The sequence below is a fragment of the Nicotiana sylvestris genome, chromosome 5, assembly GCF_000393655.2.
Source record: "Nicotiana sylvestris chromosome 5, ASM39365v2, whole genome shotgun sequence".
NCBI lineage: Eukaryota > Viridiplantae > Streptophyta > Magnoliopsida > Solanales > Solanaceae > Nicotiana > Nicotiana sylvestris.
The window spans coordinates 43,627,234-43,652,186 of record NC_091061.1 but is presented as its reverse complement, the minus strand read 5'-3'; the positions used below and the strand labels follow the sequence as shown (position 1 = coordinate 43,652,186).

The window sequence follows — 24,953 nt, the reverse complement described above, 5'->3', positions numbered from 1 at the left end:
ACCACCGGGACTAAATCAATGGTAGGGGCCTCTAGAGACATCCACTCTACTTAAACCGTAGTTAGATTGATTAAACGAACCGAACAACCTGTGCTTCATTTGCACTCTGACACTGCAGAATGTGACCTCATTTCGATATAACCAAGCAACTTCCTGCCCTATGTACCGAGCATTCCTTACCAACCACAACTCAAGTCATTCCCCGATTCTCGTACACCCATAAGGCATAACATAACCTTTATTGAAATTTCCTTTACTCGAGCCACAACTGATTCACAACTACGCCTCAAACTGGAACTATTAGAGCACATAACTGTGCAATCAACTATTCAATAACGGACTCCCCCACTTGGCTCAAACTCATAGATCAAAACACGCACCATAACTTATAACGCGTATACTTTGTTTCTTCCATAATACCATAGTGAGATTAGACTCAGTCCTTCATAAGCTCTTGAAACACCGACCATCAGGTACTTTAACTTTATGCAAATCTCACATTCACTCTCGTAACAGTTAAGCCCACTCTATCAAGTGACCCAAATTTAAATTTCAGCACATATGTTTCATTTGTGAATGAGATTTTCTAACAGACAGCATAAGGATTACACAATCTCAGAACACCGCAGGAGACAACCCGCATGCTTCGCCTCAATATAACTTTTTTTTTGTATATCTTCCACCATCATACACATTACACAGTCACTTAATTTTCCCAAGTCTGAACTCATACCGCAACATGAAATTTACTTCACTCCAACTAGGAGACATGAAAAGATTCTTCACGCGCCCGTAACTCGAGGCTATACCTCGAATCAAGATGGAATTCAAGCACCTAATAGTTCTTCAATCCTCTAGCAGACCTTTCCCGTCGCCTCCAAATCATATGGATACGTCTCGCAGTACCAACATACCCATAACATAGTTATCCAGTCGTCACTCCACTAGTAGGGACAATACCAAACATATACGTTCAAAAATACTTGCTCACACAATCAGCACCTCGGTGCTCAAGCTATAGGCAAAGATCCGGCCTCAAGTCCTCCAGACTGGCCCAACATCAACTCACAGAGATCACATCTCGCCCCTCGATAAGGGAATCACAAGCCATCGATGCACATTTGATACTGAGCGCTCATGCGCGCATACGAACACGTGGAAGGAATTCAAGAGTTATTTTCAAGCTGAATCAAGGACGCACGATTAGAATTAAAAAATGTGAAATTTTCCTAAAGGTTCTGCAGCCTCTCGAGGATAAATACAGACGTCTCCGTACCGATCCACGAGACTCTGCTAAACCGGCTCATGACTCGCGAGACCAAGTAACCTAGGCTCTGATACCAACTTGTCACGACCCCAAACCCCGGCCGTGATGGCGCCCAACACAATGCTAGACAAGCCCGACCAATTAACATCTCACAATCTCTTTCTTTATAATTCAATACCAATTTTCGGGATTTAATACCAATTTGATATAAATATAAGTATGAATTTTAACAGATAAAATGTGCGGAAACCATAATTATGAAAAATCTCTGTAAAACAGCCCACTAATCCGGTGTCACAAGTCTGAGCCTCTAATACAAGGTTTCAACAATCTAATACAGAAATATGTCTAAAATGCGGAAAAACAAGTGGAGATAGAAGGAGAAATCGGGTCTGCGAACGCCATGCAGCTACCTCGATAACTCCCATGAAAACAGAACAGCAAGAAAGCTCGCTCTATGCCTCAGGAATACCTGTAACTGCACACATGGTGCAGGGAGTAATAACAATAAATAATGGCTGACAGTATGAAATCACGTAAAGGCACTAAGCAGTTCTTTATCAAAACAGTAAAATCATTTAAGCAGCACTGAATGAGGAAGTCATGTGAAATTCTTTAAACCAGGTAAAACAGATATAATCAGTATAAATCAGCTCCTCAAGCATTTCAGTTCATTTATTCGTTCTTATCCTCAGTTCTCAATTCATATACTTCTCACGATAACCGAATCAATAAATATATATACCGCTGCGTCGTACAGCCCGATCCGTATATCGCTGTGGCGTACAGCCCGATCCATAATAATAATAGTCGACTGCACTCACTAGGGGTGTGCAGACTCCGGAGGGGCTCCTTCAGCCCAAGTGCTATATAATTGTTGCGGCGTGCAACCCGATCCATATAAGTAATTGCTGCGGCGTGCAGCCCGATCCATAATATGTATAATATATATATATGCTGTGGCGCGCAGCCCGATCCATATCATATAAAATATTCTCACTATTGGGTCCTCGACCCCTCTCAGTCATTTAAAAATCACAGTCTCTCGGGCATAATGTACGGTCGGGATCTCAGCCTTCATATCTCTTTCTGTTTATGATTAACATTTCAAAAATCTAGTTCATATCATTCTTAAACAATTGGAAACATGACTGAGGATATAAATTCTTTAACAAAATAAGTGAGGAAAACCAGTCAAAAATCTCTTAAGGGTTCTACAGGTCGGCACAAGGCCCCAAGCATGGCAACAAGCCCAATTCACAATAATAAAGTATATGTCTCAATCAAAAATGTAGTAAAATATCATTCGGGATGGACCAAGTCACAATCCCCATAGCATTGAACCTCACGCTCGTCACATAGCGTGTATCTCAACTTAGTATAGCACTACGTTGTGCAAATCTGGGGTTTCAAACCCTCAGGACATTATTTAAAATCATTACTCACCTCAAATTAGCCAAAACTCTAGCTCGCTATGCCCTTGCCTCTCAAATTGGCCTCCACGCGCGTCGAATCCATCCAAAATCCGAACGAATAGGTCACAATATGCTAAGAGAACATAGCCCAAGCGAAAACATTCGAAAAATATCAAAAATCCTGAAATTAGCAAAACCTGAGCCCCGGGCCCACATCTCGGAATCGGGTAAAATTTACATTTTCAGAATTCTCATACCCTCACGAGTCTAACCATACCAAAATTATCCAATTCCGATATCATTTGGTCCTTCAAATCATCATTTTACATTTTTGAAAGGTTTCACAATTTTCTTCCCAAATTCCATCTCAAATCATGAATTAAATAATGAATTCAGTGATAGATTCATGTATTCTAGCCAAATCTGAGTTAAAATCACTTACCCCGATGAATTTCTTGAAAAACCTTCGAAAAATCGCCAAAGTCCGAGCTCTCTAGGTCAAAATATTAAATAAAACCCAAAACCACGTATTTATAGGGTACCCAGGTTCCAGCCTCTGCGGGCCGCACCAAAACGACCGCGGTCCGCGCAAGTCAGTGCGGTCCGCACAAAAATGACTGCGGTCGCACAGCTTTCCTCTGTAGTGATAGGATTTAGTATTTTGGCCATAACTTTTTCTACAGATGTCCAAATTGCAATATCTATGCCTTTCTGGAAACTAGACACGAAGGGATACAACTTTCGTTTTTGAATCATCTCAAAATTCCTTGTAGATCAAAAGATATGAGCTTTTGAAGTTAGACCGACGACCTACGGATCTTCATGACCACGGCCGCGGTCACTTTTACGCGCCCAGCACTAAGCCAGCGCGCCCAGCGCTAAAAATTCTGCCCCCATCTATTTCTAAGTTCCGAAATGTCCGTTCTCGCTCAAAGCTCACCCGAAACACACCTGGAGCCATCAGACCTCAACCCAAACATACCAACACCTCACATAACATCATTAACACCTAGTCGAGCTTTCGAATCACTCAAAACAACATCAAAACACCAAATCAACTTCGGATTCAAGCTTAAGAACTTAGAAATTTCAAATTCCACAAACAACGCCGAAACATATCAAATCAGGTCCGATTGACCCCAAATTTTGCACACAAGTCATAAATGACATAACGAAGCTACTGCAACTCTCGGAATTTCATTCCTACCTTTATATCAAAATCTCACCTATCAACCGGAAATCGCCGAAATCTCAATTTCGCCAATCCAAACCTAAACCTTTCACGGACTTCCAAAATGCATTCCGACCACGCTTCTAAGTCCCAAATCACCTAACGGAGCTAACCAAATCATAAAAATTCACATCCGAGATCAAATACACATAAGTCAAATTTTGGTCAAACCTTTCAAATTTAAGGCTTCAAACTAAGAACTGTTCTTCCAAATTGATTCCGATTACCCTGAAAACCAAAACCAACGATCTACATAAGGCATAATATATACACGGGGCAAGTCATGCCCGAAGACTGGTGATCAAAGTGCAAAAGTTCAAAACGACCGGTCGGGTCGTTACATTACATTATTATAAAAATAATTATTATTGAAAAATAATGTTTTAAAAACTGAAATTTAAAGAAAGAAATATTTTTAAGAGATATCAACATACCAAATAAGAGTTCAAGTAGTAGTAAAAGAGTTAAGTCTTATCCAAAATGTCATTCATTGTCTCAACATTTGATTATTTTGCCATAAATATGAGTTATTATTTTGCTTCTTGACTATTTTTAGGATCCAATGACACCGGCAAGAATGATATCAAAAAAGAAAAATAGAAGAAATTGTTAAATTTTTTCATGTAGTTAATATCCAATGATTATCTATATTTACTGAGAAAGTGTAAATTTTAAGATTATTTATATACAATCAAAATAACTTAAATATTTAACATGATTAGTGTCCGCGCATCCGCGCGGGGTACTAATACTAGTAATAGATAATAGGTAAAACTAAACATATTCATAATACTTTCTAATAGCAAAGATCCTCTCTTTATTATTCCATTCTTTTAACTGTATTCTTATTATATGCAATTAATTACCTTTTTACTTTATTTCCTAAAAAGAAGTATAAAGGTTATAGAGGAACTGAAAGTGAAAAATATTAATACTACAGGTATTTTACATTGTTCTTACTCTGTTTGGGTTTCTCAATCAAATACAAAACTCATGGATCGAAATTACAATAAGGCATATGAGGATTTATGTGGAGCAATATTTTTTTTGTTATAGAGTTAGCTAAACAAAATCAATATTGTCATTTTTTTAAAACTTACACTTTCCTTTAATTTTTATGTTATAAGGAAGATATATTTTTTAATAATATTTACGTCATTTGCAAAAAATATTACTCATTGTTATGGCATGGGTACATGCACAACACACATATTATTTTGTAATATTTTAGAACAGTTAGTTAGTTAATTACATAATATTTAGGAGTTGAAAATCAAGTAAAATTTTGCATATTAAATCTTTCTTTATTTGAACTGGATTGAAAGTTCTTATATTTAGAACTTTAAATAAATAAACTTTACCTTATATAATCTTACATTTAAACTATATATAAATGATAAACAAACTGAATAAATGAGAGAATAAAAAATATGAAATAACGAGAAAGTATAGGGTTTTGAATAATAACGGAGGTGCTCAAAATTTTTTTATAAAATTTTATACGTTTTGATTTATATAAAATAATTATCAATTATTCCAATAAGATAATTTATAAGATATTTTAATTTTTCTAAATAAGGTTAAATTTGGATGTGTTATAAAATAAGACTGTAAAGTAAAGACAAGTATAGAGAGAAACTGATATATTATTTGAATTCAAACTGATGTACATAATGAACTGAAATCTCTTCTATTTATAGAAGAAAAGAAGCTGTTGTGTAAGCTGCTACTACAAGCTGCTGTGTAAGCTGCTATTACAAGTTGTTGTGTAAGCTGCTACGCAAGCTGCAGTGTAAGCTGCTACTGCAAGTTGCTGTGTAAGCTGCTACTATACCAGATATGGATAATCTTCTACTGAGAGCAATGTTTATCCATAACGGAGTACTAAATGGATAAGCTTATTATACTCGGTATGGATAATCTTCTACCTAGGGTAATGTTTATCCATAACCGGGTACCGAAGTGATAAGCTTCTTCAGGAAGCTTATTTCCAATAGAGTACTAAATGGATAAACATATTTACGGTGGAGTCTCATATGGATAAGCTTCTTCAGGAAGATTATTTACAACGGAGTACTAAATGAATATCCATAATATAATATATTTATAACACTCCCTCTTGGATGTTCATTAAAAGATCATGTGTCTCATTAAAACCTCACTAGGAAAAACCACGTCGGAAAAAATCCTAGTGAAGGAAAAGGAGTACACATATTTAGTACTACGCATTGCTAGGTGCCTCATTAAAAACCTTATAAGGAAAACCCCATGGGAAAAAACCTTAGTAAGGGAAAAAGAGTGCATCGCGTATTTTACTCCCCCTGATGAAAACCTTGTTTCAAATATTTGAGTCTCCGCATTCCAATCTTGTATACCATCTTCTCAAAAGTTGAAGTTGGCAAAGATTTAGTGAATAAATCTGCTGGATTATCACTTGAACGGATTTGTTGCACATCAATGTCACCACTTTTCTGAAGATCGTGTGTGTAGAATAATTTTGGTGAAATGTGCTTCGTTCTATCTCCTTTTATAAATCCTCCCTTCAATTGGGCTATGCATGCAGCATTGTCTTCGTATAAAATTGTGGGTCTTTTCTCACATTCCAAACCACATTTTTCTCGAATAAAATGAATTATTGATCTCAACCATACGCATTCCCTACTTGCTTCATGAATAGCTATTATCTCAGCGTGATTTGAAGAAGTAGCAACAATAGATTGCTTTGTGGAGCGCCATGATATGATAGTACCTCCATATGTAAATACGTAGCCGGTTTGAGATCGAGCTTTATGGGGATCAGATAAATAACCTGCATCTGCATAACCAACAAGGTCTGCACTATCTTTGTTAGCATAAAACAAACCCATATCAAGAGTTCCCTTTAAATATCGCAATATATGCTTAATCCCGTTCCAATGTCTCCGTGTAGGAGAAGAACTATATCTTGCTAGTAAATTAACAGAAAATGCTATGTCAGGCCTTGTAGCATTAGCAAGATACATTAGTGCACCAATTGCACTGAGATAGGGTACTTCGGGACCAAGGAGTTCCTCGTCCTCTTCTGGAGGTCGGAACAAATCCTTATTCACTTCAAGTGATCGAACAACCATTGGTGTACTCAATGGGTGCGCTTTGTCCATGTAAAAGCGTTTTAAGACCCTTTCTGTATAGGCAGATTGATGGATAAAGATCCCGTCTGCTAAATGTTCAATTTGCAGACCAAGACAAAGTTTTGTCTTTCCAAGATCTTTCATCTCAAATTCTTTCTTAAGATATTCAATTGCCTTTTGGAGCTCTTCTGGAGTTCCAACAAGATTTATGTCATCAACATAAACAGCAAGTATAACAAATTCTGATGCCATTTTCTTTATAAAAATACATGGACAAATAACATCATTTATGTAACCTTCTTTCAGCAAATATTCACTAAGGCGATTATACCACATGCGCCCAGATTGCTTTAAACCGTACAAAGATCTTTGTAATCTGATTGAATACATTTCCTGAGATTTTGCTTCAGGCATTTTAAATCCTTCAGGGATTTTCATATAAATTTCATTATCAAGTGAACCGTACAGATAAGCTGTAACTACATCCATTAGATGTATTTCAAGCTTTTCATGTAGTGCTAAACTGATGAGATATCGAAATGTTATGGCATCCATAACAGGTGAATATGTTTCATCAAAATCGACTCCAGGTCGTTGTGAGAATCCTTGTGCAACAAGGCGAGCTTTGTATCTTTCAACTTCATTTTTATCATTCCTTTTTCGCACAAAAACCCATTTATGACCAACTGGTTTTATACCAGCAGGTGTTTGGACTACTGGTCCAAAGACCTCTCTTTTAGCAAGTGACTTCAATTCCGATTGAATTGCCTCTTGCCATTTTGGCCAATCAGATCTTTGTCGACATTCTTCGACAGATCGAGGTTCAAGATCCTCACTATCTTGCATAATATTAAGTGCAACATTATATGCAAAAATATTATCCACCACTATTTCAGATCGATTTAAATTAATCCCATCACTGATCGAACTTATTAAAAGTTCCTCACTCACATGAGCTTCGGGTTCATTGATTTCTTCAGGAATCTCAGAACTAATCAGATTTTGGGTCTCTTCAGGAGATCCCTTCATAGTATCGTTTTGATCATTTGTCGATTTTCTTTTTCGAGGATTTCGATCCTTAGAACCCAAAGGCCTACCACGCTTCAGGCGTGCTTTAGGTTCACTATCTCTCATGCTAGTAGATGGTCCTACTGGGACATCAATTCGGATAGGCACATTCTCTGTTGGGATATGTGACTTAGTTATCCTTTTCAAATCAGTAAATGAGTCTGGCATTTGATTTGCTATATTCTATAAATGGATGATCTTCTGGACCTCCTGATTACATATAGGGGTACGGAGATCAAAGTGAGATAATGATGAAATTTTCCACACAATTTATCTTTTGATTTCATTTTTCTCTCCCCCTAATTGTGGAAAATTTGTTTCATCAAACCGACAATCTGCAAATTGAGCAGTAAATAAATCTCCTGTTAATGGTTCAAGATAGCGAATAATAGAGGGTGATTCAAACCCAACATATATTCCTATCCTTCTTTGTTGTCTCATCTTACTACGTTGTGGTGGTGCTACTGACACATATACAGCACATCCGAAAATTCGTAGATGGCAATATTTGGTTCATGACCAAAAACTAATTGTGACGGAGAATATTTATTATAATGTGTCGGTCTGAGACGGATAAGCGATGCTGCATGCAAGATAGCATGGCCCTAAGCAGTAGTGGGCAATTTTGTTTTTATAAGTAGTGGTCTTGCTATCAATTGCAGGCGTTTAATAAATGACTCTGCAAGGCCATTTTGAGTATGAACATAAGCTACAGGATGTTCAACTTTTATCCCAACGGATAGACAATAATCATCAAAAGCTTGAGATGAGAATTCTCCAGCATTATCAAGGCGAATAGCCTTTATAGGATAATCTGGGAATTGTGCCCTTAATCGAATTATTTGGGCTAATAGCTTTGCAAACGCCAGGTTGCGAGATGATAGTAGGCACACATGAGACCATCTTGAAGATGCATCTATTAGGACCATAAAATATCTAAACAACCCACTTGGTGGGTGAATAGGTCCACATATATCCCCATGTATACGCTCTAAAAAGGCAGGGGATTCAATACCAACCTTCATTGGTGATGGTCTAGTGATCATTTTTCCTTGATAACAAGCATCACAAGAAAATTCGTCATTTGTAAGAATCTTCAAGTTCTTTAATGGATGCCCACTCGAATTTTCAGTAATTCGTCTCATCATTATTGATCCGGGATGGCCCAAACGGCCATGCCAAAGCACAAAAGTATTTGAATCCGTAAACTTCTGGTTTACGATAGAGTGTGCTTCAATTGTACTAATTTTTGAATAGTATAAGCCAGAAGATAAAGTTGGTAACTTTTCTACAATGCATTTCTGGCCAGAAATATTCTTTGTAATACAAAGATATTCCCTGTTCATTTCATCTATTGTCTCAACATGATACCCATTTCGGCGGATATCTATAAAACTCAACAAGTTTCTTCGGGACTTGGAGGAGAACAATGCATTGTCTATAATAAGTTTTGTTCCCTTAGACAGAAATATTATGGCTCTTCCGGAGCCTTCAATCAAACTTATATTACCAGAAATTGTTGAAACATTTGCTTTTTCCTTATGCAAATAAGAAAAGTATTTCTGATCGTTGAATATGGCATGAGTTGTTCCACTATCAATAACACAAATATCTTCATGATTTGTCTTTGATCCAAACATAATTTGAGGGTTATCCATATTCTTCAAAATAACATAAATAAAATATATTATAGTAAACATCATTATCAAAGCATAACTTTTATTTATGTACAACAATTACATAACCATACTATCTATTACAAACAACAAAACTTAAAATATTTACATTTCTACAGATTCACTACCGATTACATGACTTGTTTCTCCTTCTGGGAGTGCAAAGTAATCAGCTACATCCAAATGCATGAAGTCTAAATTATCTTCAGAAATAAAATTTGCTTCAGCATTTTTCTCTGTCTTCTTCAGGGAGGCTTGATAAAGCTCAACCAGGTGCTTTGGCGTACGACAGGTACGTGACCAGTGCCCTTTTCCTCCACATCTATAGCATGCATTTTCTGCATTTGGCGCTTGCACCGCTTCATGCTTTTGTTCCTTCCTTTTCCACTGCTGGTGGTGAGGAGGCTTCTTTGGTGCATTATTATTACCATGATTGGGGTTTCTTCCCCGACCACGGCCATGACCACGACTGGGGCCACGACCTCTTCCACGTTTAGCTTGGTGGAAGTTCGTCTCATTCACTTCAGGGAATGGACAAGAACCAATAGGTCGGCTTTCATGATTTTTCATTAATAGCCCATTATGTTGCTCTGCTATAAGAAGATGTGAGATAAGTTCAGAATACTTTTTAAATCCCATCTCTCGATATTGCTGCTGCAGGAGCATATTCGAGGCATGAAAAGTGGTGAAAGTTTTCTCCAACATATCATGATCAGTAATATTATCACCACATAATTTCAATTGGGAAATAATTCTGAACATAGCAGAATTATACTCACTGATAGATTTAAAATCTTGTAGCCTTAGATGAGTCCAATCATAACGTGCCTGTGGAAGAACGACCATCTTCAGGTGGTCATATCTATCTTTCAAATTATTCCACAGTATGACTGGATCTTTAATAGTGAGATATTCCATTTTCAGGCCCTCATCAAGGTGATGGCGTAGGAATATCATTGCTTTGGCACGGTCTTGGTTTGATGCCTGATTTTTATCCTTGATGGTGTCTGCCAGACCCATCGCATCAAGATGAATTTCAGCATCAAGCACCCAAGACATGTAGCTTTTGTCTGATATATCCAGGGCTACAAATTCAAGTTTAGAAAGATTTGACATTATTTAGGAAAAGAAAGTTCTTACCTCTAATACTTTCAAAGTATTTGCTCGAGATGTCAGAGTCTCGTGCTGATAACGTGTTATAAAATAAAGACTGTAAAGTAAAGACAAGTATAGAGAGAAACTGTTATATTATTCGAATTCAAACTGATGTACATAATGAACTGAAATCTCTTCTATTTATAGAAGAAAGGAAGCTGTTGTGTAAGCTGCTACTATACCAGATATGGATAATCTTCTACTGAGAGCAATGTTTATCCATAACGGAGTGTTGTGTAAGCTGCTACGCAAGCTGCAGTGTAAGCTGCTACTGCAAGTTGCTGTGTAAGCTGCTACTGCAAGCTGTTGTGTAAGCTGCTACTATACCAGATATGGATAATCTTCTACTAAGAGCAATGTTTATCCATAACGGAGTACTGAATGGATAAGCTTATTATACCCGGTATGGATAATCTTCTACCTAGGTAATGTTTATCCATAACCGGGTACCGAAGTGATAAGCTTCTTCAGGAAGCTTATTTCCAATAGAGTACTAAATGGATAAACATATTTACGGTGGAGTCCCATATGGATAAGCTTCTTCAGGAAGATTATTTACAACGGAGTACTAAATTAACATCCATAATATAATATATTTATAACAGGATGAATATAAGTGGGGTTTTTTACTACAATTATTGCTTGCATTTAATTTAGAATTTATTTATAGTATATAGTGATTGTTAATTCTGTGAGATTTATGATGTATTTTTATTGCTTTTTTTCTTCTTCTAGGACCATGTCATACATGAATATTTTTTACCTAATCGATTTTTTGTCATTTGAAAAAAAAATACGGAAAAGGGCCAGAAATGGCCCTCTACTATCTAAAATAAGTCATATCTGACCCCCGTTATACTATTTAATTAAAAAAGTCCTTACCGTTTGGGACCAGAAACTAAAATGTCCCTCCACCGTCTACTCCGCCAATTAAATTAAAATATCCACTTGGCATTCTTTGATTGGACGATTGAACCCACCCCTATTTTTTAATTAACCCACGACCCGATTCATTTTATCCGACCCACCCGCAAATCACTTAAAGAACACCCAAAACAGATCGGTACTCTCATTCAAGAACAAAAGCACGAGACCAAATGTTAGGGTTCTTCAACAAAGCCTTCTCTTAGTCGATGTTGCTGATTAAAGAATCAATTTTCTGAAAAGGTATGTTTAATCCGCGTAATATTACTTGTTTATCTCTCCTCTATCTGTATTTATCTTAATTTATTATTAGGGTTTTATGCTCAAATCGTTTAAATATGTTTAAATATTAATCTCACTTGAATAGTGACTCTTCAAAATCAAATACACACTTCTAATTCTAATTTTCGTCATTAGAAATAAATTTTCAGTCGAATTATTGAATGATGATTGAGTATTTATGTTGGGTAGTTTTTGTTTTTAAAGAGATAATTATGCATGATCAATATTCATCATTTTCAGAAATTTATATTGTTATTTTATAATTTAAAGATAAATTAAAAATAAATTTTTATTTATTAAGATAGGTACACGCGGGGTAGACTAAGGCCTCATTTGTTTTTATTAAGATTAAGACGTCTGAATCTGAATACACATCTGAATATGAAGATGTGTATTAAGATTCAGACGTCTGAATCTGAATACACAACTGAATGATTAATATGTTGTCATTAGGTCTGAACACTAAATGATTAAGACTGTTTGTTTTTAGTATCTGAATTTGTACAATTTATCTATATTTGAACATACCATATATAAAACTCAAATAAAATAGTTAATTAAACATTTTTCAAGTTCTAATGTTCAAACATTAAAAATATATTTCTAATAACGATAATACAAAACTATCAAGTATTTCCTCTTCCTTGCATTAGCTAAAGTGCAAGTTCTTCACGCATATTGTTCATAAATTGCGAATCTTCAGCTGTCCAACTAGGTCCACTTGTTTCATCCAATTCTTGTTCGAGTTCTCCTTCTTCCTCAAATATTACTTGAGGTAAATCATATTGATTAAACAAGTCATCATTTAGATGCTCTTTCCTGATAAAATTATGAACTGCAAAACATGCAATAACAATATCTCTTTGGACATCAATAGAATATGGAGCCATCTTGTCCAATATTGGGAACCTTGCTTTTAAAACTCTATAAGCACGTTCAATAACATTTCTGAGTTGGGCATGAGCGTGGTTAAACTTTTCCTCTTTATTTATGGCCCGTCTACGATGATAATCTCCTAACCAATATCGAATATTACGATATGGCGCTAAAAACCCTCGAGTGTTGGGATATGCCGCATCACATAAATAATATTTGTCTGTCATCAAAATAGAAGGTTAAATGGACATAATAAACATCTAACTTATTATTTCACAATAACTTAATAAGTTGTATCACTTACTAGGAGGAGGAAATGGAAAGCCATTATTTGGATTAGATGCGATCTCTGTTAGAACACGTGCATCATGTGCTACCCCTTCTCATCCAGCATAAACATAAGTGAAGACCATGTTAAAATCACATATAGCTAAAACATTCTGATAACATTTGCCCTTTCCTCTTCCTCTGTAAACAATTTGTTGATTAACTGGAATAACTGCATGTACTAATGTCCCGTCGAGTGCACCTATTGCTCCCTGCAAATAAATAAAAAATTATTTTTAAGTTAAAAGTTATAAAAAAATTTTAACGAAAATATATAATAATTTTAAAATACATAATACCTTAAAAACTTTTCGTAGCTTTTTATGAGAACTAGGAATATGCAAATTTGAATCGGATGTTGTCGACGATATCTCCTCTTTGGCAAATTTCATCATTGCTTCAAGAACCTCGTGAAAATATTTGTGAACCGTTTGCGAAGAATGTTGAAATCTTCTCTTGATAACCACAAAACGCTCATTATGACCTATAATAGTCAAAAATATTGCAATCTTTTCTTCGACAGAAATATGTTTGCTATCTACGAGCCATCCTTTATGTCTAAAATGCTGACATAGTTGAACATACGCATCACGAGACATGCACATCAATTCTAAGCATTGTCGACTAGAGCCGGAAAATAATTCTGATGTGTATTTATCACCAGATAAAGACGATGCTAAATCTTTATTTCTTTGGATATTCTTGAGTCTAAAATAATTTCTACACCAATACAAGCACATCAACCATAATATTTGATCTCCAGTGTCCATGTCTAAACTGTTTTAACAAAGAGAATATATAATACACGATAGTAAGCATAACATTGTATGTAAACAAAAAAGTTACATAAACACAATAAATTAATCAGTAAAACAATACCATAGACATCAAACATACGTCAAACGAGACATTTTAAAAAGGTATATCACAGAAACAAAATGTTCTAAGCATAATATAATATTAAAAAATTAAACAAGCATAATAGATACTAGTTGAATAAAACAGTAAAGGTTCCATATTATTAAAAAATTGAATAAGCATAATAGATACTAGTTGGAAAAAGCAAAGAAGGTTCCATATTATTAACGTCTACTGAATAATCTAGCTAATTATCAAAATAAAAGAATTCCCAATTTTTTTCCCATGTCCTTAATCCAACTCTTTAACTTGTCGTCCTCTGGAATTTTCATCCACGCTTTCCTGTAGCTGTCACCTTCACAAAGTATGCTAATAGTTGCACTGTATAATGGTTCTTCCCATCCAAGTGCATCTAATTTTTCCATACATTCCCCAATGTCAGGTCCGTTATTATTTTTAATCAATATATCTAATGCATTACTCATCTTCTCATCAATTTCCAATTGAGACGATGAAGACTTCTTTTTCTTTCCCAAAGGTTTCCTTTCACTTGGAACTGAAGACTGAGATGGATAATTAGTAGGAGCTCCATCATTTTTGTTACCAACTAGATCTTCGACGCTATCAAGTGTATCTATATCTATAGTAGTAGATACAGAAGAGACAACAGGACGAGGATATGTACAACTTGGACTCCAACCATGAATTCCTGTTGTTGTAGAACCCTCAAAAAGTTTAGTACAAAGATCAGGGAAGGGTAGAGGTGAAATCTTCAATGCCTTTGCTTTTGGATGAGCCTATAATAAAGAAATTTTAATATGCATGTCAAATCCTTTTCTTACGGAAAAAAGAAAATAAAAGGCTAAATTACTAGATAATGAACTAACCTTTATGTATTCATCCCACTCACTATTATACATTAGAATGGTATTGGTTACTGGGTCATAAATATTGCCAGTCTTTTTAGTTATTGACAACCAAGCTTGATACTTTTCTTTTAGATAGTCATAATGATTCTTCATCTGCTTTTGTGTGACGCTAAAGCCATGAGTAGTCTCCAAAACTAGTTTAACCTTGTTCCATGAATCTGCCTTCAAACTACTTCCAAGTCTCCCGTTTAAGGATATCTCTTGAATACAACTTTCTAAAAACGTTTTTACTACGTCCATATTTTTCCAACTCGCTCTTGAGTTTTCACTAGATTGTTCCATAGCTGAAATATAAAATAATACTGATTATAGGATATGACTGATGAAAATAGAAGTAGCAGACCGAGACAACCAATATAAAAAATCAAAAATAGAAAAAGAGATTTATATTTAGCAGAAAAAATCTATAGAAGCAGACACAAGTGCGTAAGCATCTTTTACTCTTCATACAAGTGAACATGAATTTCAATTTATTGTGAAGGGGGCAGAGAAAGATATGAGGGAGGAATAGACATTTATTAAAAGAAGGAAAGAGACTTGAATATTCAATTGAACAAAGAATAAACATAAGGCAAACAGCTAACAGTTCCAGAACGGAGGTCCTCCGAGAAGTAGCATGCTATAAATTCTTAACTACATTTTGTTCTTTTCCAAGAAAGCTAAGGTAGTACATGGCTAGTGGAGATCTTTGGAAAAAAAAAATCTATCTAAAAGAAACACAGAACATGCTAAAAGTTCTTTATCTGTTGGTCAAAATATGTGGAGAAATCTGAATATATTCATAGAAATATGCTTCAATGAAGTTTGGCAGTTGGACTTCCATAGATGCTCAAGGAAGACACAACTCTTTATACTCTTTTTAATTTTTATTTTGTGATTTTGAACAGATAATTTTGGAGGCTCAGATTAATTCTTTACACTCATTAATATTCTTCTAACACTTTCTACTCGACCGAAGCTTCACAATTTTTTGAAGCATAAGAAATCAATAGGAATTAACACATCTCTAAGTTCCAATTTTCATCAAAGTTTAATGCCAGAGTTTGAACAACTTTTTGCTTAATTTTTCACTTTAGAATTAACTATTAGAGAATACGAATTGAAATCTTGAAACTCGCTTCACAAAATAATAGGCAAATATATTGCAAATTTCACAATATAATAACAAAATACTTTCTAAAGATTTTAAAATCTTACCTGTTCAAGAGAAAACAAGCTTGAGTAGAAGATGATAGATGAAGAGTGGAGGCGTGATACTTATATGCACAGATGATGAAGAAAGCGTGAAACTTTGCTAAAATAAAGGCTTATCGTTGAGCGAATCTTTGCGGAAATAACGTAGTATCGTTTTTTTCAAAGAGTCTGAACACTAGTAGGACTCTGTTATGGATCTGCCCGAATAAGATCCTTTCAGACCTATTAAGAGCTTTTAAGAGAGAGAAAACAAATAAATTAATGGGCTGAATCTGAATAATTAGGGTTAAGATTTAAAAAACAAATGCACTTAATGAGATAGATCTGAATGATTCAGATTCATATCTCCGTTAAGTGCAAACAAGGCCCAAGTATATTTATAACACTAAGGACCCATTATTGTCATTCTCTCCCAAATAAACATCACCTATTTTCTTTCAGGGAGAGCGGGCTGCCAGAATTGATTGTATACTTCAGAGAGGGGTTTAAGCCTAAACCCTAAAACAAGCTGAGATGGAGTCTTCTTCTCCGACTGCAGGGAAAAGAAAGCAACCGGAGGAGGAGAACTCCGACGTGAACTCAGTCCAGAAGCTAAATTCATCCTCCTCAAAGAGAGTCACTTTAGCTCGAACCTGTGTCCACGAGGTAGCAGTTCCAACTAATTACACTTCAACCAACGACGAAACAATCCATGGAGCCCTCTCAAACCCTTCTTATAACGGCGAAATGGCAAAAACCTACCCCTTCAAGCTCGACCCATTTCAGGAAGTATCCGTCGCCTGCTTGGAACGCAAAGAATCAGTTCTTGTATCCGCACATACCTCCGCCGGGAAAACAGCAGTCGCCGAGTACGCAATCGCAATGGCATTTAGGGATAAGCAGAGAGTTATTTATACTTCACCTTTGAAAGCATTGAGCAATCAGAAGTATAGGGAATTAAGCCATGAGTTTAGTGATGTTGGTTTGATGACTGGTGACGTCACAATTTCGCCAAATGCAAGTTGTTTGGTGATGACGACGGAGATTTTAAGGGGTATGCTTTATAGAGGTTCTGAGGTATTAAAGGAAGTAGCTTGGGTTATATTTGATGAGATACATTACATGAAAGATCGCGAGAGAGGGGTAGTTTGGGAAGAGAGTATTATATTCTTGCCACCGGCTATTAAGATGGTGTTTCTTTCGGCTACAATGTCGAATGCTACTCAGTTTGCTGAATGGATTTGTAATATTCATAAGCAGCCTTGTCATGTGGTGTATACAGATTTTCGGCCTACCCCTTTGCAGCATTATATGTTCCCTGTGGGTGGTTCTGGATTGTATCTTGTGGTTGATGAGAATGAGCAGTTTAGGGAGGACAATTTTGTTAAGATGCAGGATAGTCTTGCAATACAGAAATCGGGGGAAAATAAGAGCACTGCAAATGCTGCTAAGGTTAGAGGTAGAATTGCTAGAGGTGGCTCTTCTTCTGGTGTATCGGATATCTGCAAAATTGTCAAGGTGTGTGTAGTCTGGTCTTTAGATGATATTATATTCTCTTATTTTTTCTTTTAATTCTTTCTTTGTTCTATAAATTATTTTTTTCCCCATAACAGTGTTATTACAAAATTAAGCTTGCTTCATGAGTGAAGCTATGCTCTTCACAGGAATTTTTGCTTCTAATGATGACGTGCAAAATGGTCCAAGTCCTTTTTATGTTAATTTCAAGGAGTTAGATTAATATCGGTATTATTGTATGTTAGATGTTGAAATTAGTTATTTTAATTGCAATTTGATTATCATAGTACTATATTCATACATATGATATTTTTAAATTTTCTTTAGTGCGCTCCACTTCTCGCTTTTCCCTTCAAGCCCCATGGACCTTGTTACTCTTTTGTGCTTATGGCACTGTGTCCTAATGCATTTTCCTTTATAGTTGCTTTAATGATTTACTATAACAATGTTGATGCCTCATATCACTGAAGCAATTGATTCTTTATCTGTTAGATGACCATGGAAAAGAAGTTTCAGCCAGTCATTGTGTTCAGTTTTAGTAGAAGAGAATGTGAACAACATGCAATGTCTATGCCCAAGCTTGATTTTAATACCGAAGAGGAGAAGGAAGTAGTGTATGAGGTTTTCCGTAATGCAATGGATTGCTTGAGCGAGGAAGATAGAAACTTACCAGCTATTGAATTGATGTTGCCCCTACTTCAGCGTGGAATTGCTGTTCACCATTCTGGCCTGCTTCCTGTTATCAAGGAACTTGTGGAACTTCTCTTCCAAGAAGGACTTATAAAGGCTCTTTTTGCAACAGAGACAGTAATGACTTTTCTTTTAATATTTTGTGGGTCTTTTTATCTTGTGCAGTTAAACACCCCTAATGATTTTTTCTTCTTTGTTGTTTTTCCTTCTAATGTTTTGATAGTTTGCCATGGGGCTAAACATGCCTGCAAAAACTGTTGTTTTTACCAATGTAAAGAAATGGGATGGTGATAGTCATCGTTACATTGGATCTGGTGAGTATATTCAGGTGAGTCAGAATTGCCCATATAACATGACATAAAAGCCCATATAACATGACTTAAATATCATTTGCATTTCGGTTCTTGATTCTTCATATTCTCCTCTCTTTCATGTAGATGAGTGGAAGAGCAGGACGTCGTGGCAAAGATGACCGTGGTATTTGTATTATCATGATTGAAGAGCAGGTAAGTTGGTAGTAATATTCTCACTTGAAGAGTATCTTGTTTATAACTGTTATTGCCTTCTTGAATTGTGTGTTTTTTGTTTGCCACTTAAGCATATGCAAACTATGTAGTTAAGTATATCTAAGGCATCTTTTCTATTCTTCTTAGCTGTTTAGATCGAGGGCTTACGTAGTGTTTGATGATTTCAGATGGAGATGAATAGCCTCAAGGACATGGTATTGGGTAAGCCAGCTCCATTAGTCAGCACATTTAGGCTGAGTTACTACACAATTTTGAATTTAATGAGTCATGCCCAAGGCCAATTTACTGCTGAGCATGTTATCAAAAACTCATTTCACCAGTTTCAGTATGAAAAGGTTTTCTCTTTGTCTAAGTCCATTTTCTCTTTGACTACGTTATATGTAATGACTGACAGTGAGGTTGTCTTTTTGTTAGGCGTTACCTGACATTGGGAAGAAGGTCTCTAAGCTGGAAGAAGAAGCTGCGATGCTTGATGCATCCGGGGAGGTAATAAAGTTGTTATCTTGGTATTTTACATATATATTCTTATGCCGTATATCCTGAACTTGCTTCTGTCTACTTGTAGGCTGAGGTTGCAGAATATCATAAACTAAAACTTGAGATAGCAGAACGTGAAAGAAAACTTATGGCTGAAATAACACGACCTGAAAGGGTTCTCCATTTTCTTCTTCCTGGTAGGCTGGTAAGTGGCGAGAGAAGCATCTCTATTTTCTGCTGCATTTTCTGTGAGTAGATTGAGCTCTGATTAGTCTAGACGGTTCATCTTAGCGTGTAGATTGCTTTGGTGATTGCAGGTGAAGGTATGGGAAGGTGGAAAAGATTGGGGTTGGGGTGTTGTAGTCAATGTGGTGAGGAAGCCTCCGGCACCGTCAGGTTCTTTGCCTGCTGCACTCTCTGCTTCACGTGGCACTGGATATATTGTTGATACCCTACTTCATTGCTCTCTTGGTTCTGGTGAAAATGGTTCTCAACCCAAACCATGTCCTCCTCGTCCAGGGGAGAAGGGAGAAATGCATGTGGTGAGTACATAATTTTGTAATAATCATTCATTGCTTACAACTTAATTAGAATATGACTTTATTCCTGAGTATGTTGCCAAATTTTAGGTTCCTGTTCAATTACCCCTGATTTCTTCGCTCAGTAAACTTAGAATATCTGTTCCTGGGGATCTTCGGCCATTGGAAGCAAGGCAAAGCATCCTGCTTGCTGTACAGGAGCTTCAGAAACGTTTTCCTCAAGGCCTCCCAAAGCTTAACCCTGTAAAGGTAGGAATTATATTAGTGCTGGTTCCCATTGGATTGGAAATTTGCCATTTTTTATATGGAAATGGAACTAGGCCATTTTTATTATGAAGCATATGTTGGTAAAAGCCAAAATTTAACACCTAATGCTGAGAGAAGATTGGAATCTTAATGGATGATGGTCTTTTTGGTTCATTGTTCTGATATTTTATCCGGTTGCCTGAAAATTCTGTCATGGGATATTGTCGGTCATGTTAGCAACCAGGACTTTTGGTCGCAAATCAGAAATTAGTGTCACTTGTAGGAAACTGGAGCCATGTGTAATCCAGCAGTATTTTACTTGTTCCTTAACAAATAAAGGGAGCTATATGCGCGTCGTGGTTGATGTATACCCTATATGATTGTAGTCTAGGCTACCTCCTTACGGACTTTTTAAAAAAAAAATAGATGATACACATTTCTCTCAGTTAAAAAACAGAAAAAATAGAGGAAGAAAGAGCAGGAAAGGTGATGTATCTTTGGTCAGCTGATTATGCTATCATTATCACGTTATCGTCATCCATTCTGTATTATAGCTCCATTTGTTGCCAAGTACCATTCTACTGTCCTTCTATAGCTTGTTGAGAATAACCATTCGTACTTTCTCCGGCATTCATCTTATGCTGGTCAGGATTCTGAATTTGTTATTCTTGTAATCTCACATGAGTTTAGTGTCATGTCCAGCTATAATATTTTCTTCTGTTTGGGTCAAGTATAACGAAGATTTGCTGGTTGTGAAATGAACATTACAAAAAATGTAGTATACTGATCAAGATAATTTTGTTGCTGCTTTTCCTGATTTCTACCATTGTAGGACATGGGTTTTGAAGATCCCGAATTTGTTGATATAGTGAACCAGATTGAAGAACTAGAGAAAAAATTGTTTGCTCACCCACTGCACAAGGTACGAGAAGAAGTTTATTTTGAATAATCTGTTTAGTCTTGAGGATGCATGAAAAATAGAAATATTTGCTTTTATCCTTTTGATGATGGTTTAGTTATTGTCGCTACTTCTACACATGATGTTGCACACACGGAGCAGTCACAAGACGAACATCAACTTAAGAGTTTCCAGAGAAAGGCAGAAGTGAACCATGAAATTCAACAACTCAAGTCAAAAATGCGTGATTCACAGGTAAATTTCTGATGTGTCATGAATCATTCAATCAGCTACTCCATCCCAGACTAGTTAGTTTTTGCTTCAAGCCTCTATATCTATCCCCTTGTAGTAGTACTAGTCATGTATTTTTCTATTCCTAGCCCCTTGTTTTTATACGGTGTGTCATTATTATCGGTAGGATTGACACTATTCTTGTAGTTTCATATCTCTGGATCTCTGTTATTACTCGTTGTATTATTTGCTTCCATTGTCTTATCTATTGTTTCTCTATTGCTTCATTTTTACTGTTTTTGAGCCGAGGGTCTTTTGGAAACACCCTCTGTATCTTCATAGGATAGGGGTAAGGTCTGCGCACACACTATCCTCCCCAGACCTTTTCACTGGGTTTTTTGTTGTTGTTGTTGTGTTGTAGTCCTCTATATCTATCCCACTCTATTCGGGTCATTTTTCTTTAACTTTTATTTGTTTCTTTTTTCTTATATTAATTTGTTAGAGTCACTTTCTGATCTAACTTTTCTTTTCAAGATTGGCTTTCTCTTTACATCTAAAAGGTTTAGAAGTTATCTTCTGAACATTTTATATCTTGTAGCACTTTTTTGCTCTTACTCTTCTCAAGTTTTCTTCTATACGATTATGATACTCTTTTTAGTTTAAAGATGGTATTTATACATAAAACCTCACTTACAGTGATCCTTGGAGTTTGCTATTACCTTTTAGCACTTCACTGGATTTTGTTAATTTATTTATTTAATACGAAATTGATGATTTTTCAGCTTCAAAAATTTCGGGATGAACTTAGAAACCGTTCCCAAGTCCTGAAGAAGCTGGGTCACATAGATGCTGATGGTGTTGTGCAGTTGAAGGGACGAGCAGCCTGCTTGATAGACACTGGGGATGAACTCCTTGTTACTGAACTGATGTGTAATGGTAATGTGACTACTGTTCCATAAGAGCATGCAATTTAACTACTTTGGACTTGATTTAGGGTAGGATCAATGTGTATGGTTTGGAAAAGCATAAAGACGATACAGTTTTCACTCTTAAGCTAAAAAAGCGAGTGAGTTCAAATTAAACCGAGGCATGGGCGCCTGGGTTAGTCTTTTTGCGATCTAAAGATCTATATGCAACCACGATAGCTGCACTGGAACTAAAATTAAAAAGAACTAATCCTTTTTTTCTTTTTAATTGTCCAGTAGTCTCTTGTATGTATATAGGTTATCCTTGAATACATTTGGTAGCTGGATTCAGTAATCACTCTGGGTGCTTTAGCTTTCCTTGGGCATCTGGCCCTTTATAAGCTGCTTATCTTCTGTTTGACACTTCCACGCTTTGGATACATAGTACTCCTACAATGGTGCTAAAATTAGATACAAATCGTCGGTATATGATATTCTGAATAATCTTGGTTTTGCTAGGTATGTTCAACAATCTTGATCATCATCAAACTGCGGCCCTAGCAAGCTGCTTTATCCCAGGAGACAAATCAAATGAACAAATAAATTTAAGAGCTGAGCTTGCTGGACCATTGCAGCAACTACAAGATAATGCAAGAAGAATAGCAGAGGTCAGTCTAATAAGGGTTTTGATCTTCAATCTTTGTATGTCAGAAGCACAACTAAAAACTCTCTACGTTTGCAGATTCAACGTGAATGCAAGTTGGAGATAAACGTTGAAGAATATGTTGCGGCATCGGTACGACCATTCTTGATGGATGTCATCTATTGTTGGTCAAAGGTGAGTAAAGCTTCAATTGCCATGTGTTGCTTCTCAATTCCATGCTTGAATTAGAGATCGATACTAGAAGTTCATCTTTATGTCCTACTTTACTATCATAGATTTGTATTCTTGTTTTTTTTTCTGCAAGTCAACTCTAAAGGCGCTTATGATTGAAACTAGGTTTCCTTCCATGCTTCAAGCCAAAGAAACTACCATCTAATGGGCATCATCTTCCATGCTTCAGCCAAATAACACCTTTCTATGTTTAGAAACAATTTAGTTTAAACTTCCATTTTACCCTTAATGAATGATTTATATCTCAAAATTATCTATAGGATGTTTCGACCACAAGTTTTAAAAGTCTTTCTTTCTTTCTCCGTATCCGGTCAACACCATCACATAAATTAGGATGGAAGGAGTACTTGCAAACCTACTGGAAGTCCTCTGCCTTCAGTGTTCACCTAACTCTGTGTGTTCTCATGTTCATCATTTTGGTTAAGCTCCAGGATCATGATTTACCTACAAGAGACATTTTCAGGAATATTAATCTGCTATAGGGCAATTATTTTTATTCTGGAACCATAATTTTCTAGTTGGAACTGCTGATTGCTTTTGCCTACCTTTTTTATGACTAATACCAGTTGGGGGACACTTGATTGTTATCAAACTAGCTTCTCGTGTTTTCCGTCTATCTTGAGCCGAGGGTCTTTCGGAAACAACCTCTCTACTCCTTCGGTGTAGGGGTAAGGTCTGCGTACATGATACCCTTTCCAGACCCCACTTGTGAGATTTTACTGGGTCATTGCTGTTGTTGTTGTTGTATGGAAGAGTATTTTTCAGTTCATTTCAAGCTCAGTCTTCAAGAAATCATTTTAGTTTTGCAAGATTCTTCTTTGAGTAAAAATGAATGATTGCCTAAATCACCTGAAATACAATGAACTGAAACGAAGATTAAAAGGGTTTTTCCTTCCACATTGAGTTGATCCAGGGTCTTTCCTTGCCTCCAATAAAAGTCAGAGAAAAAACTCGGAGGCTTTCAATTTTTTCTCTTATTTGTATTTATGGTTTCTCTTAGGGAGCATCTTTCGCGGAGGTTATACAAATGACCGATATCTTTGAAGGAAGCATCATTCGGCTGGCACGAAGGCTTGATGAATTTTTGAACCAGGTAATTCAAGGATACTTATGTATTGTGTTTATGTGGAAAAATGTACCCGGCATTAAAAATCACGGATTTGACCAGCTAGTTTGGTGCATCTAGGAGTACTTCCACTAAATAAGTTGATTATCTTTTTTCATCAACACGTTGACATGAGCATGTCAACATTATATAATACATCTAGATATGAGTTCCCCCCATATATATTTGGAATGAAATAATGGAATTTTTGTCTCTTGGATTTACAGTTGAAAGCTGCTGCACATGCTGTGGGAGATGTGGCTTTGGAGAACAAGTTTGGTGCAGCCAGTGAAAGCCTCCGACGAGGAATAATGTTTGCAAATTCGCTGTACCTCTAGGAGCGTGTACGTGGGAGCTTCATTAGCATCAGAGTAAGTGCTTGTGTACATTTCGTCCATCAATATGGGGATTAGCTAGCAAATTGCGTTCTACTGTTTGAGGAACTATGAGTGATAATATGTGTAGCGGAAGTGGGTTTTCCTAGTCATAGCTTTTTGTAGTTAAGTGGTATGAATTTGCTGTCTCATTTTTGTAATACACAACTACACATATATGAAAAATTTGATGCTGGAAGGTAAAATATTTCACCTGCAAATGTCTTAGCTGCTGTAGGATAGGCACAGAATGTGAAGAC

The 24,953-nt window shown here is 36.2% G+C and overlaps 2 protein-coding genes and 1 pseudogene across 2 annotated transcripts; 1 reads left to right on the top strand and 2 right to left on the bottom strand.

The window, feature by feature from the left end:
- Positions 1 to 12,781: 12,781 nt before the first annotated feature.
- LOC104228372 (uncharacterized) lies at positions 12,782 to 14,101 on the bottom strand (annotated as a pseudogene).
- Positions 14,102 to 14,443: 342 nt separating this feature from the next.
- LOC138868570 (L10-interacting MYB domain-containing protein-like) lies at positions 14,444 to 15,400 on the bottom strand. Its single transcript, XM_070146128.1, has 2 exons — positions 15,077 to 15,400; positions 14,444 to 14,986 (listed from the first exon to the last, which is right to left on the bottom strand). The coding sequence occupies exons 1-2, from the start codon at positions 15,398 to 15,400 to the stop codon at positions 14,444 to 14,446; spliced, it is 867 nt and encodes a 288-aa protein (XP_070002229.1).
- A 1,329-nt stretch (positions 15,401 to 16,729) lies between these two features.
- Positions 16,730 to 24,914, top strand: LOC104228357 (DExH-box ATP-dependent RNA helicase DExH10-like). The gene is made up of 16 exons (XM_009780814.2): positions 16,730 to 17,809; positions 18,299 to 18,613; positions 18,720 to 18,824; positions 18,934 to 19,002; positions 19,191 to 19,358; positions 19,438 to 19,509; positions 19,589 to 19,705; positions 19,818 to 20,042; positions 20,130 to 20,288; positions 21,118 to 21,207; positions 21,346 to 21,438; positions 22,197 to 22,350; positions 22,839 to 22,987; positions 23,062 to 23,157; positions 24,215 to 24,307; positions 24,547 to 24,914. Exons 1-16 carry the CDS (start codon positions 16,826 to 16,828, stop codon positions 24,655 to 24,657), a joined length of 3,000 nt encoding a protein of 999 aa, XP_009779116.1. The 5' UTR covers positions 16,730 to 16,825; the 3' UTR covers positions 24,658 to 24,914.
- Positions 24,915 to 24,953: the final 39 nt, after the last annotated feature.